The sequence below is a fragment of the Colletotrichum higginsianum genome, chromosome 2 (assembly GCF_001672515.1).
Source record: "Colletotrichum higginsianum IMI 349063 chromosome 2, whole genome shotgun sequence".
Taxonomy (NCBI): domain Eukaryota; kingdom Fungi; phylum Ascomycota; class Sordariomycetes; order Glomerellales; family Glomerellaceae; genus Colletotrichum; species Colletotrichum higginsianum.
In genome coordinates, this window is record NC_030955.1 from 3804732 (window position 1) to 3821535 (window position 16804).

General features: G+C 56.3%; 4 protein-coding genes across 4 annotated transcripts; 2 read left to right on the forward strand and 2 right to left on the reverse strand.

The window, feature by feature from the left end:
* Window positions 1-1407: 1407 nt before the first annotated feature.
* Window positions 1408-1821, reverse strand: CH63R_02848 (uncharacterized protein; the record flags this gene model as incomplete). Its single annotated transcript, XM_018297823.1, has 2 exons — window positions 1408-1720; window positions 1763-1821. 2 exons carry the CDS (start codon window positions 1819-1821, stop codon window positions 1408-1410), a joined length of 372 nt encoding a protein of 123 aa, XP_018162639.1.
* Window positions 1822-3336: 1515 nt separating this feature from the next.
* On the reverse strand, window positions 3337-7243 carry CH63R_02849 (Serine threonine protein; the record flags this gene model as incomplete). The annotated part of the gene is made up of 3 exons (XM_018297824.1): window positions 3337-3614; window positions 3670-6773; window positions 7188-7243. The coding sequence occupies 3 exons, from the start codon at window positions 7241-7243 to the stop codon at window positions 3337-3339; spliced, it is 3438 nt and encodes a 1145-aa protein (XP_018162640.1).
* A 4849-nt stretch (window positions 7244-12092) lies between these two features.
* CH63R_02850 (uncharacterized protein) lies at window positions 12093-12656 on the forward strand (the record flags this gene model as incomplete). The annotated part of the gene is made up of 1 exon (XM_018297825.1): window positions 12093-12656. One exon carries the CDS (start codon window positions 12093-12095, stop codon window positions 12654-12656), a length of 564 nt encoding a protein of 187 aa, XP_018162641.1.
* Window positions 12657-14434: 1778 nt separating this feature from the next.
* Window positions 14435-16498, forward strand: CH63R_02851 (F-box domain-containing protein; the record flags this gene model as incomplete). Its single annotated transcript, XM_018297826.1, has 1 exon — window positions 14435-16498. The coding sequence occupies one exon, from the start codon at window positions 14435-14437 to the stop codon at window positions 16496-16498; it is 2064 nt and encodes a 687-aa protein (XP_018162642.1).
* Between the last annotated feature and the right edge of the window lie 306 nt (window positions 16499-16804).

The following is a 16804-nucleotide window of genomic DNA, read 5'->3' on the forward strand; positions in this document are numbered from 1 at the left end:
GCCCATGCTACGTGAGGAGGTCTGCTTGTCGGCTAGAGTAGGACACTTAAGAAGAGCATGGGTGGATTAACGAATAAGACTGGTTTGGACGGGACATGGCGAATTGGAAATCGCAAGCTCATATCATTCGCAACTTGAACTAGCTTTTTTGAACGGAAAAAGACTAGACAGCAAGCGAGGGGGGAGAGCAGCCTGTAGTCCGGATCGCGGTGTTTTGGCTGTTACGCTTCCTATGTCGTTTGACAGAAAGCGATGCCCCGTCGTTAGATGGGAGGATTGTATGGAAGGAAAGCCTCACCAGCTGGTGCCGACTGATCTGTGATTGCCCAGGGGGTTGCGCAATCGAGCACAGGCCACTAGCTAGCCCCATCTCTCAAGCGAGCATGGTGTCCAAGCCCCGCATGATCTGAGGTTAAGAATTGATAGAATCTCGCTCCTCTCATCAATATCCGATATGGTGTAGTGGCCAACATGATGCCCTCTCATCTCAATGAGAGGTTAGGCATAGCCCCGAGTTCGATTCTCGGTTTCGGAACAACGTTACGTTTACTTTTGCTTCTTCTTGCTATCGTTGTTGATATTTAGGCCTCATCTAGCGTATCTGGAGAAGGGGTTTTTTTTTTTTTTGCCTTGCATGCTGGGATGCGTCAAATGGCCATCCTGGGTTCTGGGCCTTCGTTCCCGTTCTTTTATTGGAGCGGTTTCAATATGTTCTACTTGAAGCCCTCATCGGAAAGAAAGATTTCTCTTAGGAATGAGAGAGGGGATTTTATCATAAGGGGAAGGAAAGAGAGGGTTTGTAGCAAGCAGAAAGGAGGGGCCTCTCCTTCTCTTCAGAAAGAGATGAGCCTTCATAGAGGAAAGGGAGGAAATTCCTGAACAAGATGTAGTTTGGCATATTGATTAATCCAGATCCCTTCACAACACTGCAAATCTGAAATTATTACTTCAAATGGTTGACAGAAATACTCGATGGCAGCAGACCTTAGGGACGATACCTAACTATGCCTGGTTTCTAGACAGCCTCAAAGTATGAAAAGCCCGAGGTCCGATCGCAACGTCCAGATATATCTATTGATCCTCTGGTGTAACGAAACCCCAATTGCAATTCCAAGATACGTCACCCCCCTCTCTGATAGGTAAGAATGCCCTCCGGAATGAATAGCGAGTTTGCCCTGCCTCCAAGCAAACGCCATCTCTCCTCGCCTGGCTCATCTGCCTCTCGATGCACCTCATAGTCTACAACGCTGCCGGCGGGCTACCATGCGCTCTATAGCAAATCGACTGTCTACTCTTCGTCAGGGTCAATTTCTCCATCGCGTCTTTTTCGCCATCCTCCTCGTCTTCTTCATCTGTCTCCTCATCTGAGATAACACTGTCGACCCGCTGGATCAACACATCAACGTGTCACGAAACGGGACCGGCAAACAAGTCGTAAAACCTGTCTGCGACGGTGCAGAACATCTGGTCGGTGGCAGTAAGAAATGCAACCTTGTCTGGTCCAATTGAGAGTCTAGATAGGGCGTCTTCGAGCGAGAGAGGCCTGGGCAACAACTTGTAATTGAGGTTTCGGGCTGAGTACTGAGCGATACTGGCTGCCGAGGTTTTGATCAAGGCTCGGAGAGACTCCAGATCGGTCTTTACGACAGCCAATGCAGCTCTTCCCCTAAGAGTCTTGGGGTTAGGATGCGGCTTCTCTGGACTCATCGCCCACGAGATGCTGGCTGCGGTATCGTATGCGTTTTGGACATGAGCCAGCTACTCCGGGCCTGTAGGCTGTCCGCTCCAGTCTTCTTTGTCTGTGTTGAGGGAGACGACCATGGCAAGAAACGGGCACATGACGTCGTAGTCGAACGTGATCGATTCTGCGAGGCCATGTTAGAGGGTTTAGCTCGCCGCGAGTTGACACTGCGAGCATCACACTCTATCTACTCTCTCCGCCGTCCACCACATCGGCCTTACCACCGTCGGACTGAAGGAGGACCGTAGTCAGCGTAAAGAGGAGACGCAGATAGGTCAATGTCACAACACTGGATGAGCTTCTCAGTCGCAACCAGCCAGTCGAAGACATGCGATGAAAGTCGGGTTTCTCGTCCAGCCTATTATCCCAGCATTGGCGTCCGACTCCTAGTCTTACATTGATGTATTCTATCCTGCCTCTCTCTTTCTCTCTATCTCTCTCTATCTCAGTGTGTCAACCCACAGGGGGACGATTAGAAACTCTAAGGGGCCTCCTTTTTCCTGGGAACAGCTCAACACCAACGAGGTCTACACCGTCGGCTACAAGATGGGGAGTAAGCGGCAAAGCAAAAAAGGCTTCTGTCTTTGTGGACCCTGACAGCACCGGCGGGTGCAGTATCACAGCAGTCCCCATCGGCGTGAGTCACATCTTCTTTCTGCAGCACTTCCTACTCATGGATGCGCCAAAGAAGGAACGGGAAAGGGCTGTCGGTGGCGCAGTTGAAGCTATCACGTCGCCCACAAGATCCGAGGAGAGTTTGAAGCATTCGGCGAAGTGGGACTCGCGCATTGATTAAGAGATCCCAGAGAGAAGCATCACCACGCTGTCGCGGCTGACGTCCTTCCTTTCGTCCAATTGAAAAGCCGGCGATTACGACGAGAAACCTTTCAAGGACATTCTACGGGAGATCGAAAGCTTGGGAGTCGGAGTCGAGGTGACCAGCCGCACAACGCAAACATCGTTCGCATAATCTATCTCCATGCGGAGGACACCGAATCTCACGCAAAGGCTGCTTTGGCAGAGGCAAAGGTTAGATTCTTGCCTATAACCTTACTGACTCTCTGTAGGATCTGTGGCCCCAACTCTTCAAGCGCACAGGCATGGAGAAACTCGACGCCTCGCGCATGTACGCCATGGATGCAAGCTTCCGAATAGGCAGGAAAAATGCGACAATCCTGTGAAATATCTACAGATAAAACAAGAGGTAAGCAGCAGCCAGACTCTCACTCACCCCTTGTGCATATCATCTTGGGATGGCGGCATCTCATCCGGTACCCATTATCCCAAGTTAGATCCGGAACCGTCCTACCGCCCCCCCCTCTCCTGATCCCAAACACCTCAGAGTTAATCACATGGGACGAATAGGGAAGAACGAGGAAAATAAAACGTCTTGTAGCGTCAAATGGCTCTCTCTCTAAGCACGTCCGGCTCCGCCTCGAACTAAAGAACGAGAAGCCGTGCTGTTCAAGATTGCGCTTTAGGGTATCTTGACCAAATTTGCTCCGTGGCCCAAAATAGGCCCACCATCCGCCCGCCCCCTTTCCCATCCCTCATGTTCCTTCCCCCCCCTTCGTCATCATGTTGTTGTCCCTCTTTCAATCCTCTTCGTCGACCTCCTGGCACCAGGGATGTTCGAGGACCTGCTTGATGTCGTATCGTGCAGCCACGTCCCGGTTGAGCATGCACCGTATCAGATCGATGCTCTCGTCGCTCATCGTCCACGGGACGCGCAGGTCTCGGTCCATGATCTCGTCAATGCTGTAGAACGGGTTCTCCTTGTATATGATGGTGTAGAGCAGAATTCCAAGCGCCCAAACATCTTGCTCCTTGCCTCCATATGGCTTGCCTGCGAGCACTTCGGGCGCAGCGTAATCTGTACCGCAGTTAGCTTTCCTGGCCTCAGTATCAGCAAACGACGTTCCACCTACCAATGGTGCCCACGAAGACGTCAAAGGGGCCGTTCTTGATGTATGCTGCACTGCCGAAATCGATCAACTTGATGTGGCCCTCGCCGTCGAGGATCACGTTCTCGTCCTTGATGTCTCTGTGGACCACCAGCGCCTTCGTGTGCAGGTGACCGATGGCTTTGGCGACCTGGACGAACATGCTCCGGCACTCGGCCTCCTCCATATTGCTCCGGAGCTCGATGTAATCAAACAGATCCATGCCCGGCAGCCCGTGTGGGACCATTTCGATGTAGTAATTCACGTCATCCTCGAAAAAGGACTCCATCTCAACAATATTCGGATGGCGCAGGTCGGGGCGTCGCAGATAGTCGAGGACGTGGATCTCCAGAGGAACAGTGCCTAGCTTGCGATCTCTCGTCCACGTGTCGACGAGGATGCGCCGTTTCGTCACGTACTTCAAAACCACCTTCTTCTGCGTCGTCTTGTACTTGGCCAATTTGACTTGGCCGTAGGCACCCTGGCCCATGTCCTCGATGATCTGGAAATCGTCGATTGACTTCTTCTGCTGGGCCGGTTCGACGACCTGTGGCACCGGGGGCTTCTCTTGCTTCTTCTCGGACCGTGGTCCACCTGTCAGCTTCGCGGCGGCCGTCATGGCGACTTCTTTGAGTTGTTTGGTGATGGCCGACGCGGTCGACGACGACGACGCTCGGGGCTTGGGTTCATCGGAATCCGAACTAATCTCGAGTGGCGTGTGTGCGGGCGTCTGCCCAGGCGACGGCTGATGCAAGGGAGTTGTCGTTCCAGAGGCGGACGCCGACGTCACACCGAGACCGGACCTGGCGGCGTGCATGTGCCTGGAGTAGGTAATCCAAAGGGCAAACACCACTTCTGAGTGAAGGATCGAAAATGAGTCGTCGTGGTTGTTGCCGCCCTTGTCCTCATCCTCATCCTCGATGACGGTCTCCTGAATAATCGTGGACTGCTTTGCGCTCCTGACCACGCGCATCTGGACGTCAATCTTGAGCTCCGAACCATCCCTGTGCTTGCCCGGCAATCCGTCCGGTCGCAAGAAACTGGCTGCAGCATCTGGTCGGTTCTCCCGAAGACCCAGAATCGCCGACGCCCGGCGGAAACTGTGTTCCGGCACCACGATCCCATCCTGCAGTTGCACGCCGTCCTCCCTTGTCAAGATGTGGAGGATTTTCTCAAAGTCGGGGACCAACGAATCGATGCCCATACCGTCGGGCTTTTCGTAGCCGAACAGGGCACCGCAAAATACCGAGTTTGAGCTCTGGATCTTGAGAGTCTCGGGATCCACAACAATGATCCCTGCAATGTGCGGGAAGCTTGAGACGCGCAACTCTGTCTTGCCCCGAACTTGCTCGACAGTGCAAGGGATGTTGACCTTGGCCGGGTTCGGGCATGTGAAATACCTGCGTCTGGCAATCTGCGCAAAATCGACCTCGCCGGTGCGAGGGTCGATGCCTTGCCGAGGAATGCGTGGTATCAGCTTACCGACGTCGACTCCGGGCTTCAGTGACTCGAAGCCCCAAATCGGCGCCATGGCACCAGAGATCTTTTGGATAATGCCTTCATCGTCGAGCTCGATTTGCGCCACGTCTTCGTGGATTTCCTCGAGGACCCAGATGAGACCAACCCGCTTCTCCTTCACCCACAAACTTGCGGAGCCAGTGGCACCATTTCGCTTCTGAATCGGAACCACGTCACCGCACAAGAGAACCCCTCTGGATCGACTGCTCTGGTGCCGAGAGTTCCCCCTAAGTTTGGGGGGGTTCGGGTCCCCGCTGTGTACGGTTTGAGCTTTCCGGGCAACGGCTTTCGGTGGCTGCGATCGCGAGTTAGGCTTGCTCAGCAATTGGGCGGTGATGCCCCCTCGCCCGCCTAGAAGCGAAGAGGTGGGAGGGGTCGGTGGAGGTACCGTCGTCTGTGGAATGTCTTCTGCCTCCTTGATGGTATCCTCGGGGTCCATCTGCAACAGTTTCTTTTCCAGCCAGGCCCTCCGCTCTTCTTGGACCACTTCCAAAATGCCCATCTTCCGGACCTCTGCCTTGGTGACGCCGAAGACCAAGCAGGCAAGATCATTCGCTGCAATGATGGTCCATGGCGGCTTGGACTCCGTCGTGAAGATGGCCTGGGCTGCGGGAACCCATCTCGTCGAATGGCCGTGCACGGCTGGGCCAAGCGCGCTTGGCATGTTCCCTGGAGATAGGGGATGTGCGGTTGTGGATGATGTAGCCATTTCCTGGTTCGCCAAGTACGGCTGCGCCATGGTGTCCATGAGTTGTTGATGGACCGAGACCGGGAGGGTGTCCGTCAGTGTCCGCTTCAGGCTGAGTCGCCGGGACGGCGGCGGAGACGTCTTGGCCGTCGTTCCGCTCTCGTTTGTGGGCGTTCGGCTCGAACTTTCCGACTCGGTATCGTCCACGGGAGGCTTTGGCGTCTCATGCTGGTCCGGCTTCCTTGCTGTGTCTTCTCGGGGGAAGGGCGTCTTGAAATGGGTCGCGGTAGGGGAGGTGCTGGGCGACTGCAGAGGTTCGGGGCTCGATGTTCTCGGAACGAAGTCTGCTTCGAACAGGTTCTCGCCCGATACTTGCGGGGGGCCCGTCAGAGGTCCGAGAAGGGACTGGTCCAGGGATGGGAGGTTGCCGGCTCCAACGAGCTGCGCCCTAGCCAGCAGGTCCAACATGTTCTGGGTCTCGACATCGCCCGACGCGCGCGCCTGAGCACTCGCGAGTCCGACGTTGGAAGGCGAGACGGACCATCCCATCCTGTCCTTCATAAACTCTATGGATCGCTTGAGGACATTCTGTCGGTTGTGTATGTATTCTTCGGACTGGTGCGCAAAGGAGAAGGAGTGTAGCGACTCGGAAGGGAAGCGGGAGAGGTCCTCAGAAAAGTTAGGCGATGAGGGGTGCGTGCTGAAGGGCATGCCGGAAGTGTTCGCGAGCAGTGTTGTCATAGACGTTGACCTCGACAAGCCGATGGAGGAGCTTCTAGATGCGGGGTTCGAAGGGGCTCGCGACGAGGGCTGTTGTCGAATTCGACGCAATCCGGACAGGCCAAGGCCATGGTCGTGGTCGGTTACGATGGAGGATCTGTGGCTACAAAAGAATTGTCAGCGACGATGGCTCGGATGACTTTAGGTTGCCATGTGATAGCCCAACCGCCACCGAGTGACTGTTTCGGGGATGCACTCGCACCCGTGACATGCACGTCTGGCTTGGTGCCCAGCCAAAACAACAACGAAAAACAATCATCCATGTGTCTGTCGCCGTCTCTTTCAAAGGTGCACAGCCCCGCTCGTCTTGCCATTGAACATGCCACTGGAAATTGTTCTTTTAATCCCTTGCCCCACGATGCGCCCACGTGGACATCGCGCGTCTCTGTTCTTGACACAGCCTTGTGTTGTCGTCACCGAGACGACGGCCCCGGTGGGCCAAAACCAAGACCGCCCGGCAGCTTTGCCGGAGGGGTAGAAAGCACAGGGGGAACAAATCCAAGGGTGAAGAACCAACCTTGGCATCGCATCGCCGGCCTCCGTGACCGAGCCGGCATCGAAGGAGAAGCGCATCCGGCCTCGGCCTGTGTTGTTGTCGGTTATGACGGCGAGGTTCCCGGTGCTTCGGTTCTTGGGGAGCTGCAGCTGGGTGGTCGGGGTCCGGCTCCTTCCTCGAGGCTCGTCATGATGTGTGTCGGTGGCTGTGAAGGATGGGAGAAATCAGGGTCAGAGAGAGAGAGAGGTCGAAGTTGGCTCGGGGACACGGGGGACGTACCATTGTTGTGAGGACCCCCATGCGTCTGTAGCATAATTGGAAAGGAGGATAGCAGTCGACTCGAATAATTGTCGTCGAAGGGGAACAGGGAGTGCGGGCACAAGGCGGATTCGACAATGCAGGATCGGATTTGGCGGGGTCGAGTCGAGGAGTGAAGGCCGTTCTGGCGGGCAGGTATCGATCGTAGGTATCGATGGGTGGCCGAGTCTGCGTGGGTGGGACGGATGGTGTCGTCGGGAGTTGGGGGAAGAACGAATGAGCGGTGGTGGTGGTGGTGGTGGTGGTTGGAGGTGCTGGTGCGCGGTGCTGTGCTGGACGACGACGGTGGCTGTTCCGGCTAGAGTTGGTAGGCCGGTAATGAGGTACAAATGCGAAAACCGCCCACAAGATGCGATGCCTCTGGTGGGGGAAGAGGAAAGGCAAGGTTATGGGGGGAGTCAGAGGTGAAGGTGATAGATTGGATCAAGTTCCAGCTGGCAAGGTTTGCCACGAGGAAATGAAGGTGCGAGAGTTTTTCGGCTGGTGGGTGTGGTGGTGGTGGTGGGTTGGAAAAGAGACGAAGGGGGGAAAAGCAAGGCTAAGACCTCCTTGGCGTAGTTTTTTTCCTTTCGTTTCTGTTGCTGGTGTTGAACAGAAACTACAAAAAAAGGGGGAAACAAAATAAAGCAAAATGAAAACTAAGACGGAGGGAAGGGAGTGAGAAGAGTCCGAGTAAGAAAGAGGAACGGGGGTCGGCGGAATGGATGATGCTAACGCCAAACAGTCGGAGAGAGGTTGTTGGTGGATGCAAAGGTTTGGAGGTAAAGATGAGGTGGATGTGAGGCGGGTAGCAACAGTGAAAGTGACAGCAGCGAGGAGTAGTAGCAGCAGCAGCAGTAGCAACTGGACTGGCAAGCAGCAGCAACAGACAGAGAGAAGAGACGACACAGACCACAAAAGGCACCAGGAAAGGGAACGTGAGTCGTCTCGCCGTCCCGTGCTAGTTAGTGCCAATGCCAATGCCAATGCCCAACGCCAATGCCAGATGAATGAATGCCAATACCACACACAATGCCAGTCGGGGTCGGTGTCAGTGCCGGCGTCAATGCCGCAACCGGATGTCCAGACTTTCTCTCTCTCTCTCTGTCTCTCTCCGTTTAGTCCGGCCTAGCCTCAGTTTCTCTTGCTCACTCGACCAGTCACTCTCACTCACCCAGCCACTCTCACTCTCTCACTCTTACTCTCACTCTCACTCCTACTCTTACTCACACACCCAAATCTCACTCACTAACACTCCGAGTCCGTCTGTGCCGTTGACAAGCGCACCTGTCGAGCAAGCCAGGGAGTCCGGCAAGGCAGGGCAAGTGACTAGCTTCACAACCTAGCAACAGGCCACGTGCGTTGAAGGCCCCGTGGAAGAATTGCGCCTGCCGTGGTGGTTGGTGCTAGATGCCACCCAAGACTAGAGCTGCTGGAGAAGCGACAGGAAAGCCTGGGGTTGCGGGCGGTTTCAGTCCAAGTCCTGGAGCAGCCCCTCGTCAAGCCAAAACAGCGATGCCGAAGCTTGGGGTATTAATAGGCGGGCGTCAGGTAACGGGACCGGCGGCGACGGCGACGGTGGGTGAGGGTAACGGTGCCGGTGTTGGTGACGGGAAAGACGGAGACAGCACGAGCTCAATGTCACCTTGGGAGAGAGACGGGGGGGCGGAAGAGGATGTTCGCTTCGGGGACGTCGATGGTCGTCGGTAAAGGGAAGGGGAGGAGAGAGAAAGAGGGGTTGAGAGTGAGAGAAACCAAAGAAGAAAAAAAAAGAGCCCACTTTCTCTGCTGGTTGCTCTGGCAGTCTGGTCATTGAAAATTCCAAGATGCATCTACCTATCCACAACCTCTAGGTCCCTACTATTAGCCGTTCTGCGTCTCTTGTGCGTCCCAGTCGCCTTGACAAGGGTGGGGAAACCCTCCCCTTTCCTCTTGCAGTATTTCCATCTCCCTTCTCGCTTCCCAGGAAACTCCGCTCTCCTCCCAGAATACCCAAAGTCGTGCCGTGTTCTGCAGCTCTGGTGTGGGCACACAACATCAGTTGCAGGCTCAACTCGGAAGCCATCGCAACGCTGATTGGGAGATGGGGTAACCGGTTACTATGCGGCGCACCGAGATGGATGTGATGTGGGGGGCAATGTCATGTCCAAGATTCAACTGTGACTAGAAAGCCTCGCAAACCGCGGCCACGTGAAGTAGTCCAGCAGGCCCGAAGGCCGGACCCGCCTCGTCGATGCTGAGCGGTGATGGTATCCAACTGCCTGCCCCGCGATGCTACGTCACAGTACCGCAGCCAAGGCCGGCGACGAGCTGGCCGAAGCCGCCTTCAAGCCATCGCCGTCCATGTTCGCCCAGAGACGGGGCACCCTTTTAGAGTCATTGGACAATGGCACCACGTTGGGCACACACACACACGCGCGCGCGCGCGCGTGTTTGGTGCTTTTCCACGCAGGCCCCGCCGGCCGGCCGGGTGCAACAGCGATCGTCGCCAACTCATCGCAAACCCGATCAAGCCTCACGGTGTGTGTGCCGGACAACATGCCGTAGAACGAGACCGGGGCACCGGACGGGGGAAATGAACGACCGGACGGGGCCGACCTAATGGACGAAAACCAGACCTTCAGCCGTCCTCCCACCAACCAACCAACTAACCAACCACCACCCTGACGGGGCAGACCCCTGCAGATGCCGCCTTCACGATGACAGCTTGTTACAGCCTACCTGATGCCTGACCAAGTTGCGAGGTCCAGAAACGTCGGTGTCGCCAAGCCCGCGGAGCCCGAACTGGGTTCTTTGATTGCAGGCGGACAATATCCAAGCATCCATGCATTAAGAACTCTGCCGTGCCAAGCCTACGAAACTTGGTCGCTCTGCGAAAGGCAGAATGCGAAGAAATTGGCAAATGGCTGGCGTGGAGTGCCGCAAGTCGGTGACGAGGAGTATTGTGTAACTCACTCATGGTCAGCCACTGCAAATGGTCAGGATTTCACTTATCAGACAGCCAGCTGAAATTCGAGACTGTCCACGGCAATCTGGCGCCTTGGACGTCTGCCGGGGAAACCGACATGATGACGGCCTCTTGGGAGTATAATGGCAACGGACGGATGAGCCGGCGTTGTTGTCCCCTCAGCGATTAACGTTTGCCTTCATCTTGGCCAGCCTCGATGAGCTCTCCGCCACGCCTGGAACATCGCCACAGTCGCCTATCTTATCGCTACTAACCTAACCAGAAGCTTGGGGTCGCACGTGGCTGAGCATGCCCACTCATCCATCCTCTGTCCCGAGGCAAGACAAAGCCAAAAGGGTCCATCGATGCCTTCAAAATGCTTCACTCCGATCCAGCCAGACCGAGGACGCAAAACAGCGACCACGCCATTCGGAAAAAGATGAGGCGCTCCACAGACGCGCCGAAAACGGCGGCTGTCTCGACGTTTTCCAACCGTGCATTTTCGTGGCTGGACGGCTCGGGCTTGAGACACATGAATCATGAGGTCTCATGACGAATGCAGCCAGGTAGGAGTCATCTCAAAGGAATCATCTTCTTCGACACCAAGCCAACCGCTCGGTGCAGAGAGACTGACATTCGGGATTCGCCAAGATTGGGCGGTTGGTGCAAAAGTGTCGCGTGGCTCACCGCTGGCTGCGTCCTTATCTTTTTCTTCCCGGGTCGGCTGACTGATATGTGGCAGTCAGTACCCAAGTTCCCCGACTTTCGGCGGGAACAGCGTCAGCCGATCAGACCGGTCTGATCAGACCAGTCTGTGTGTATGTGTGTGTCGTGGTGCTTGGAAGCCATCTTGATCGACAGGAAGGAACCAAGGCACCAAGCGACCATGTAAAAACAATCGTGGTGTCAAAATGCCATGTTGGATCTGGATGGAAATCTGCCTAATCGGTCACGACCTTGAAGAATCGACCGCGCGAGACGGGGATTGTTGCTCTCGAGACAAAGCACGTCAATGTCAGCTTCGGTCAAGCTTCAGACGAACGTGCTGCCCTGTCTGCCCTTGCCGCTATATAGGTGAAATGCCGGAATAGTGGCGGCTCCAGATATGCAACATATGCATTTGAAGCAGCAAGCCCTGAGCCCCAAGAAATGTGGCAAGGCTCACCAGAGAGAGGCAGGGATTGTAAAACGGATTCGATTGTTCGACGCCTCTCGTAAACGTGGAGGAGGGCGGAGAAAGAGCCCCGCCAAAAAGTTCGAATTCGGTTTCATTTTGAGGGGAAATCCTTTTCTTGCCCAGGGTCGTTCGGTTGCGGCATGGGCTAAGAAAGACAGGGTTCAGTCTTGGGGGACTGAATAGATGCTTTGATGCCCTGCCAGCCGCTTCTCGGATCATCCGTCTTCCCCGAGTGGTTGAGATACCAACATGTCTCCTCCAAAGCCAGCGTCTCTGGCATGATAGAAAATATCCCGCAGCAGGGACCAGTTGGAGAAGGGTGGGAGGTTGATGCAATGGTACAAACCTTGGCAGAGCAAGAAACAAACAAACGTCCCCGCGAGCCTCAAAGCGAATACGCAAGTGTCGAGTCAGTCCGTTTCGTCAGTTTCGGTTGAGGCGTTTCCTCTCTCTCTCTCCCTCTCGCCGGACTACCGGCATCTCCAGCCAGCGTTGGCGACTTCAGATGGAGAAAGCGCCAGACGTATCCGCAAAAGCAAGTGGCACCAGTGTGCAGATATCCCGACAGCCCGACACGCCTAAGGGACGACGCCGCAACCGTGCAGGCGACAAGCGGAAAGACGTACCGCACCGACCACGGCGACAGCGGCTGGAGGCTGGTGGTGGTCTTGGTACGAGTCGAGTTCCTCCAATGAGTGGTACTGGAAGCGGGCGGCGGTTCCGTGCTCCAAGTCAGTCCACACCCCAAGTGCGTGAGCGTCCGTGGGAGGACTCAGGAAGTGCGAACTTCAAGGGTCCAGCCAACACGCTAGCGGGCGAGAGACGTTGGGGAGGAGGGGCACGCAGGATTCGTCGTGCAGATCTGATGCTGTTCAAGTCCCTGGCCGAGGACCATGCGGCGACTCACAAGCTACACGCAGCACAGCTCCTCGAGGTAGCGTGTCAGTGTCTTCCACGGAGGTCCAAAGAGGGTGATTTTCATTTCTGGCCAGCTTCGCTTTCTGATGATAAGCACGGTGTCTCTCGGTCCTCTGGCGGGTTGGAACCCGGCCTCGCGTCATTTGACTAACCGTATGGCGGGAAAAGGAGCGATGATGGTGCCACGGAAAACGAGAGGCACGAGAGGATGGTGACTTGGACAAGTGCTCATATCATCATGTTCTCGCTCGTTTGGGGGTCTCGGGGGGTCTTGCTGTGGTGTCAGTCAGCAGCGATCTGACTGGCTGTGGGTAGTGGAGACAGGATCACCCAGGCCCGCTTCTTCTTTTCGGGGGCCAGAACGATTGGTCCAGATCAGGGTGTCTGCACCCTGGGCGGGTCCCCTTGCTCTTCCCTGATGGAAGGTCCCCCACCCGCCCGCTCTTTCTCGCCGGGTCATGGGCCCCGCATCAGGTGGAGACCTAGGTACCTAGTAAGTGAGCACTGATAGAGGTATCTTGCTGCGTATCAGCCGCCGGTAACGACTTTGAGAATGCCTCTTGCCCCTAGATCGTCCTGGCTTCTACGCTTCTGCTTCCAGACTCTCTCCGCCGTTGTGCCACCTTCCGACTTGTAGAAAGTCTGAAAGGGCAGGTAGAAGATGCCGGGAGCTTCAGCCGCCTCGGTGGTGCTTCGTTTCTCGGATCTTGGTCCAAATCAGCCGCCTGCGTGCGAACCGATAGTCTTGGTGTAAGTGGACATTCTCCACAGCCCGACCCGTCGCCCAAGATGCTGCTCTCCAAGGGCCCGGAGAAGGAGGCAAGTCTGACCCGTGGGTGTGGGTGACGAGAGTCGTGTAGCATATGGCGAGCCGGGATCTATCGGTACCCATCGATAAGGAAGGGGGCCCCTGTTTTGCCATCTGGATGGGTGGGTGATGGGGGGAGAAGGAGAAGGGAGGTGTGGGTGTGTGAAGGCCGTTTTGTGCATCCATCCGTCCAGAGCGCGTTTTAAGCTTCTGCTTCTTCTTCTTGTTCTTCTTCTGCTGCTGCTGCTCGCTTCCCTTACTTAGGTAGTTATGTACCCTTCAGTCGGTGTGCGAGTGCGCACTGGTGGTCTTGTTTCCATCTGCATCAACCTTTTTTTCCCTCATCCGCCATCCTCCATCTTTTTCTTCCCCTTCCATCCTCATCCTCACCCTCATCCTCACATCCAATCCCTTGTAGCCTTGCTCGTGTCCCTCAAACTTCTGCTCGTGTGACCTGCCATACAGGAACAAGAGGCCGTGATATCTTGGGCTTCGGTGTGCCATGTGCTCCGCTGTCACCCGTAAGGTCCCCCTTCCTCCAGCCTTCCAAGGCCCCACACCCCGCTACCTGCACCGGCTGACCTTCACTATCGATAGCCGGCTCTCACCCGTTCTCTCACAGCAGATCCCCATAGAACCCCTGCCCACCACCCCTCCACCCCTCTACCCCCTCCCCTCCCTCTAAGAGAGAAAGAGAACAGAGACCGAGAGAGGCATTCAAGACGGCACCCTCTCCCCGACCTTCCACCTTCTTCCCATGCTTCAACCGCTTTTCGAGAGACTTGGGCCCGTCTCTCTCGAGTTGTTGCGATACAAAACACCCCCGCTTCTCTCCGATACGCCGATTATGAAATAGGACCGTCCCACCGACTGTTTCGAGAGCTTTGCCCTCACAAGGGTCTCCCAAGTGCATCTTCGAGCTCAGCTCGACGCTGCCCCGCGCCGCTATACCTGCAAGAGAATTGTATACGAGACACAACCGCGCAACTGCGAAAGACATCGCTTTTGTCAGCTGAGCCTACCGTTCATCTTATCGTAGTTCCGAAGCATCTTTTTCTTTCAGGTCGGCATTTTGCATATCACATCCTCTTTGCCCACAAGGTCCTTTTCAAGCCTGTGAGATGGCCGACGCCACCGAATATACCGCGGCGCCGACGCCCATGGAAGTAGTTGACGAACAGAGCCCCGGTCTCTCGACGCCGGCCAGCAAGACCAAGGGGCGTCATCGGGTGCTCTGCGGCGTGCAACGAATGTCCTCCTCGCCCTCGCTGTCCAGGAGCGGCCGCATGAGATCTCACAGCAATCCCCAACGCGGGCGTGGAAATGTCTCCTGCGTGAGCTTGGCAGGGCCTTCGACCTCGGGAACATCTTTCAGTGGCGACTCTTATTTCCCCACTGGAGCGACGGCATCCGGCTACGCGAGCGCCTCGAGTTCGGTCCCAGGAACGCCGTCCAGCGAAGTCATTCAGTTCGTCGGCATTGACGGCCGTCTGGCTATCCGACGAGTCGACAACGTCTTTCCTACCTCGCAGTCACCCGGTCCCCAGACCATTGGGCTTCCATCCGACCTGAGGACCACGAGCAAACCCCAGGTCGCAAACCCGACGATCCCCAAACGCGGCTTCAATTTTTGGGAGAACATGCCCCACGAAATGCGCGTGCATGTCTTCTCCTACCTTACACCTAAGGAGCTCGTACGCGCTTCACGTGTCAGCAAGGCGTTCCACAAGATCTGCTTCGACGGACAGCTGTGGACATCGTTTGATGCCACGGAGTTCTACCAGATTATCCCGGCCGAATCACTCGCGAGAATCATCGTCGCCGCCGGCCCATTCATCAAAGACCTGAACCTCAGAGGTTGCGTCCAGGTCGAACACTACAAGCGGGCCGAGGTGGTCGTCAAGGCCTGTAAGAATTTGGTCAACGCCACGCTCGAGGGCTGCCGCAACTTCCAGCGCAACACGCTACACAGTCTGTTGAGAAGCAACGATAAGCTTGCGAACCTGAACTTGACTGGGCTGACGGCAGTGACCAACATGTCGTGCAAGATCATCGCCGAGTCGTGCCCGCAGCTGGAAATGTTCAATGTATCGTGGTGCGTGCATATGGACGCGCGAGGAATCAAGGCAGTGCTCGAAGGATGTCCCAGACTAAAGGACCTGAGGGCTGGAGAAGTTCGGGGGTTCGACAACCTTGAAGTCGCCGACACCATTTACAAGACGAACAACCTCGAAAGGCTGGTATTGAACGGCTGCGCCGAGCTCAATGACCGCGCCCTCAAGATCATGGTTCACGGAGAGGACCCTGAAATAGACATTCTTACCGACCGACCTGTCGTTCCCCCGCGGAAATGGCGCCATCTCGATCTCAGCCGCTGCTCCCGACTGACAACCCCTGGTGTGAAGGCTTTGGGGTACAACGTCCCGGATCTGCAGGGCCTGCGGCTGTCCGGATGCACAGCACTTACAGACGCCGCCCTGGAGCCCATTTTCGCCTCCACCCCGCGCCTTACGCATCTCGAGATCGAAGACCTGTCGGACCTTACAAACAGCCTTCTATCCGAGCACTTGGCCAAGGCTCCCTGCGCGCCCTGGCTGGAGCATCTCTCCATCAGCTACTGCGAGAATCTCGGCGACAGCGGCGTGCTCCCGGTCGTCAAGAACTGCGTCAATCTGCGTGCCATGGACCTCGACAACACCCGCATCAGCGACCTCGTCCTTGCCGAGGCGGCATACATGGTCAGCAACCGCTCCCGGAGCACCGCGGCGAAGCCGAAGCCACGGGTCGGCCTTCACATGGTTGTCTACGACTGCCAAAACGTCACCTGGGCCGGCATCCGCGAGGTCCTCTTCCGCAACGCCCAGACAAAGCCCTCCATGTCCGAGGTCGGCAAGTTCGCATACTCGGCCGAGGCCATCAGCCTCAAGTGCTTCTACAAGTTCCAGATGACGGTCGACGAGCACACGAAGCGCGTGCTGCGGGGCGACCTCGCCGCCGCCAACCGCCTCGAGCGCCGCTGGGCCGACTACATGCAGGCCAACGAGGAGGCCGGGACCACGGGAGCCGGCCACCGACGCCGCAGGCGCAGGGCCCGCGAGGCGCAGATACTGCACGCCGACGAGGAGGACGGCGGCAACGGCGGTCGGCGGCGGGGCCGCACCGTCGGTTCCTGCACCATCATGTGAGCGCAGCGAGTGCTCTTCACTTCAATAAGGTCGTCATGGGCCCCGTGTAGAGAGAGTCTGAGGGGTGACGGGAGGTGATCTGTCTTCTACACTTTTTATTTTGGGCCATATCAGTACGTACATATTCATTATCCAGGGGCGTTTGGCGCAACTCGCATTTCCGTCGCTAGATCTGGGATGCATTGCCGCGCTCTCTGTCCATGTCTATCCGTCGAACGGACGACTTCGGTGTCTCGCATCAGGAAAGGCGTCACTTTCGTCCAGCCCTCGAATCGCACGCTCCTATTGTCAGCAGCAGCAGCAGCA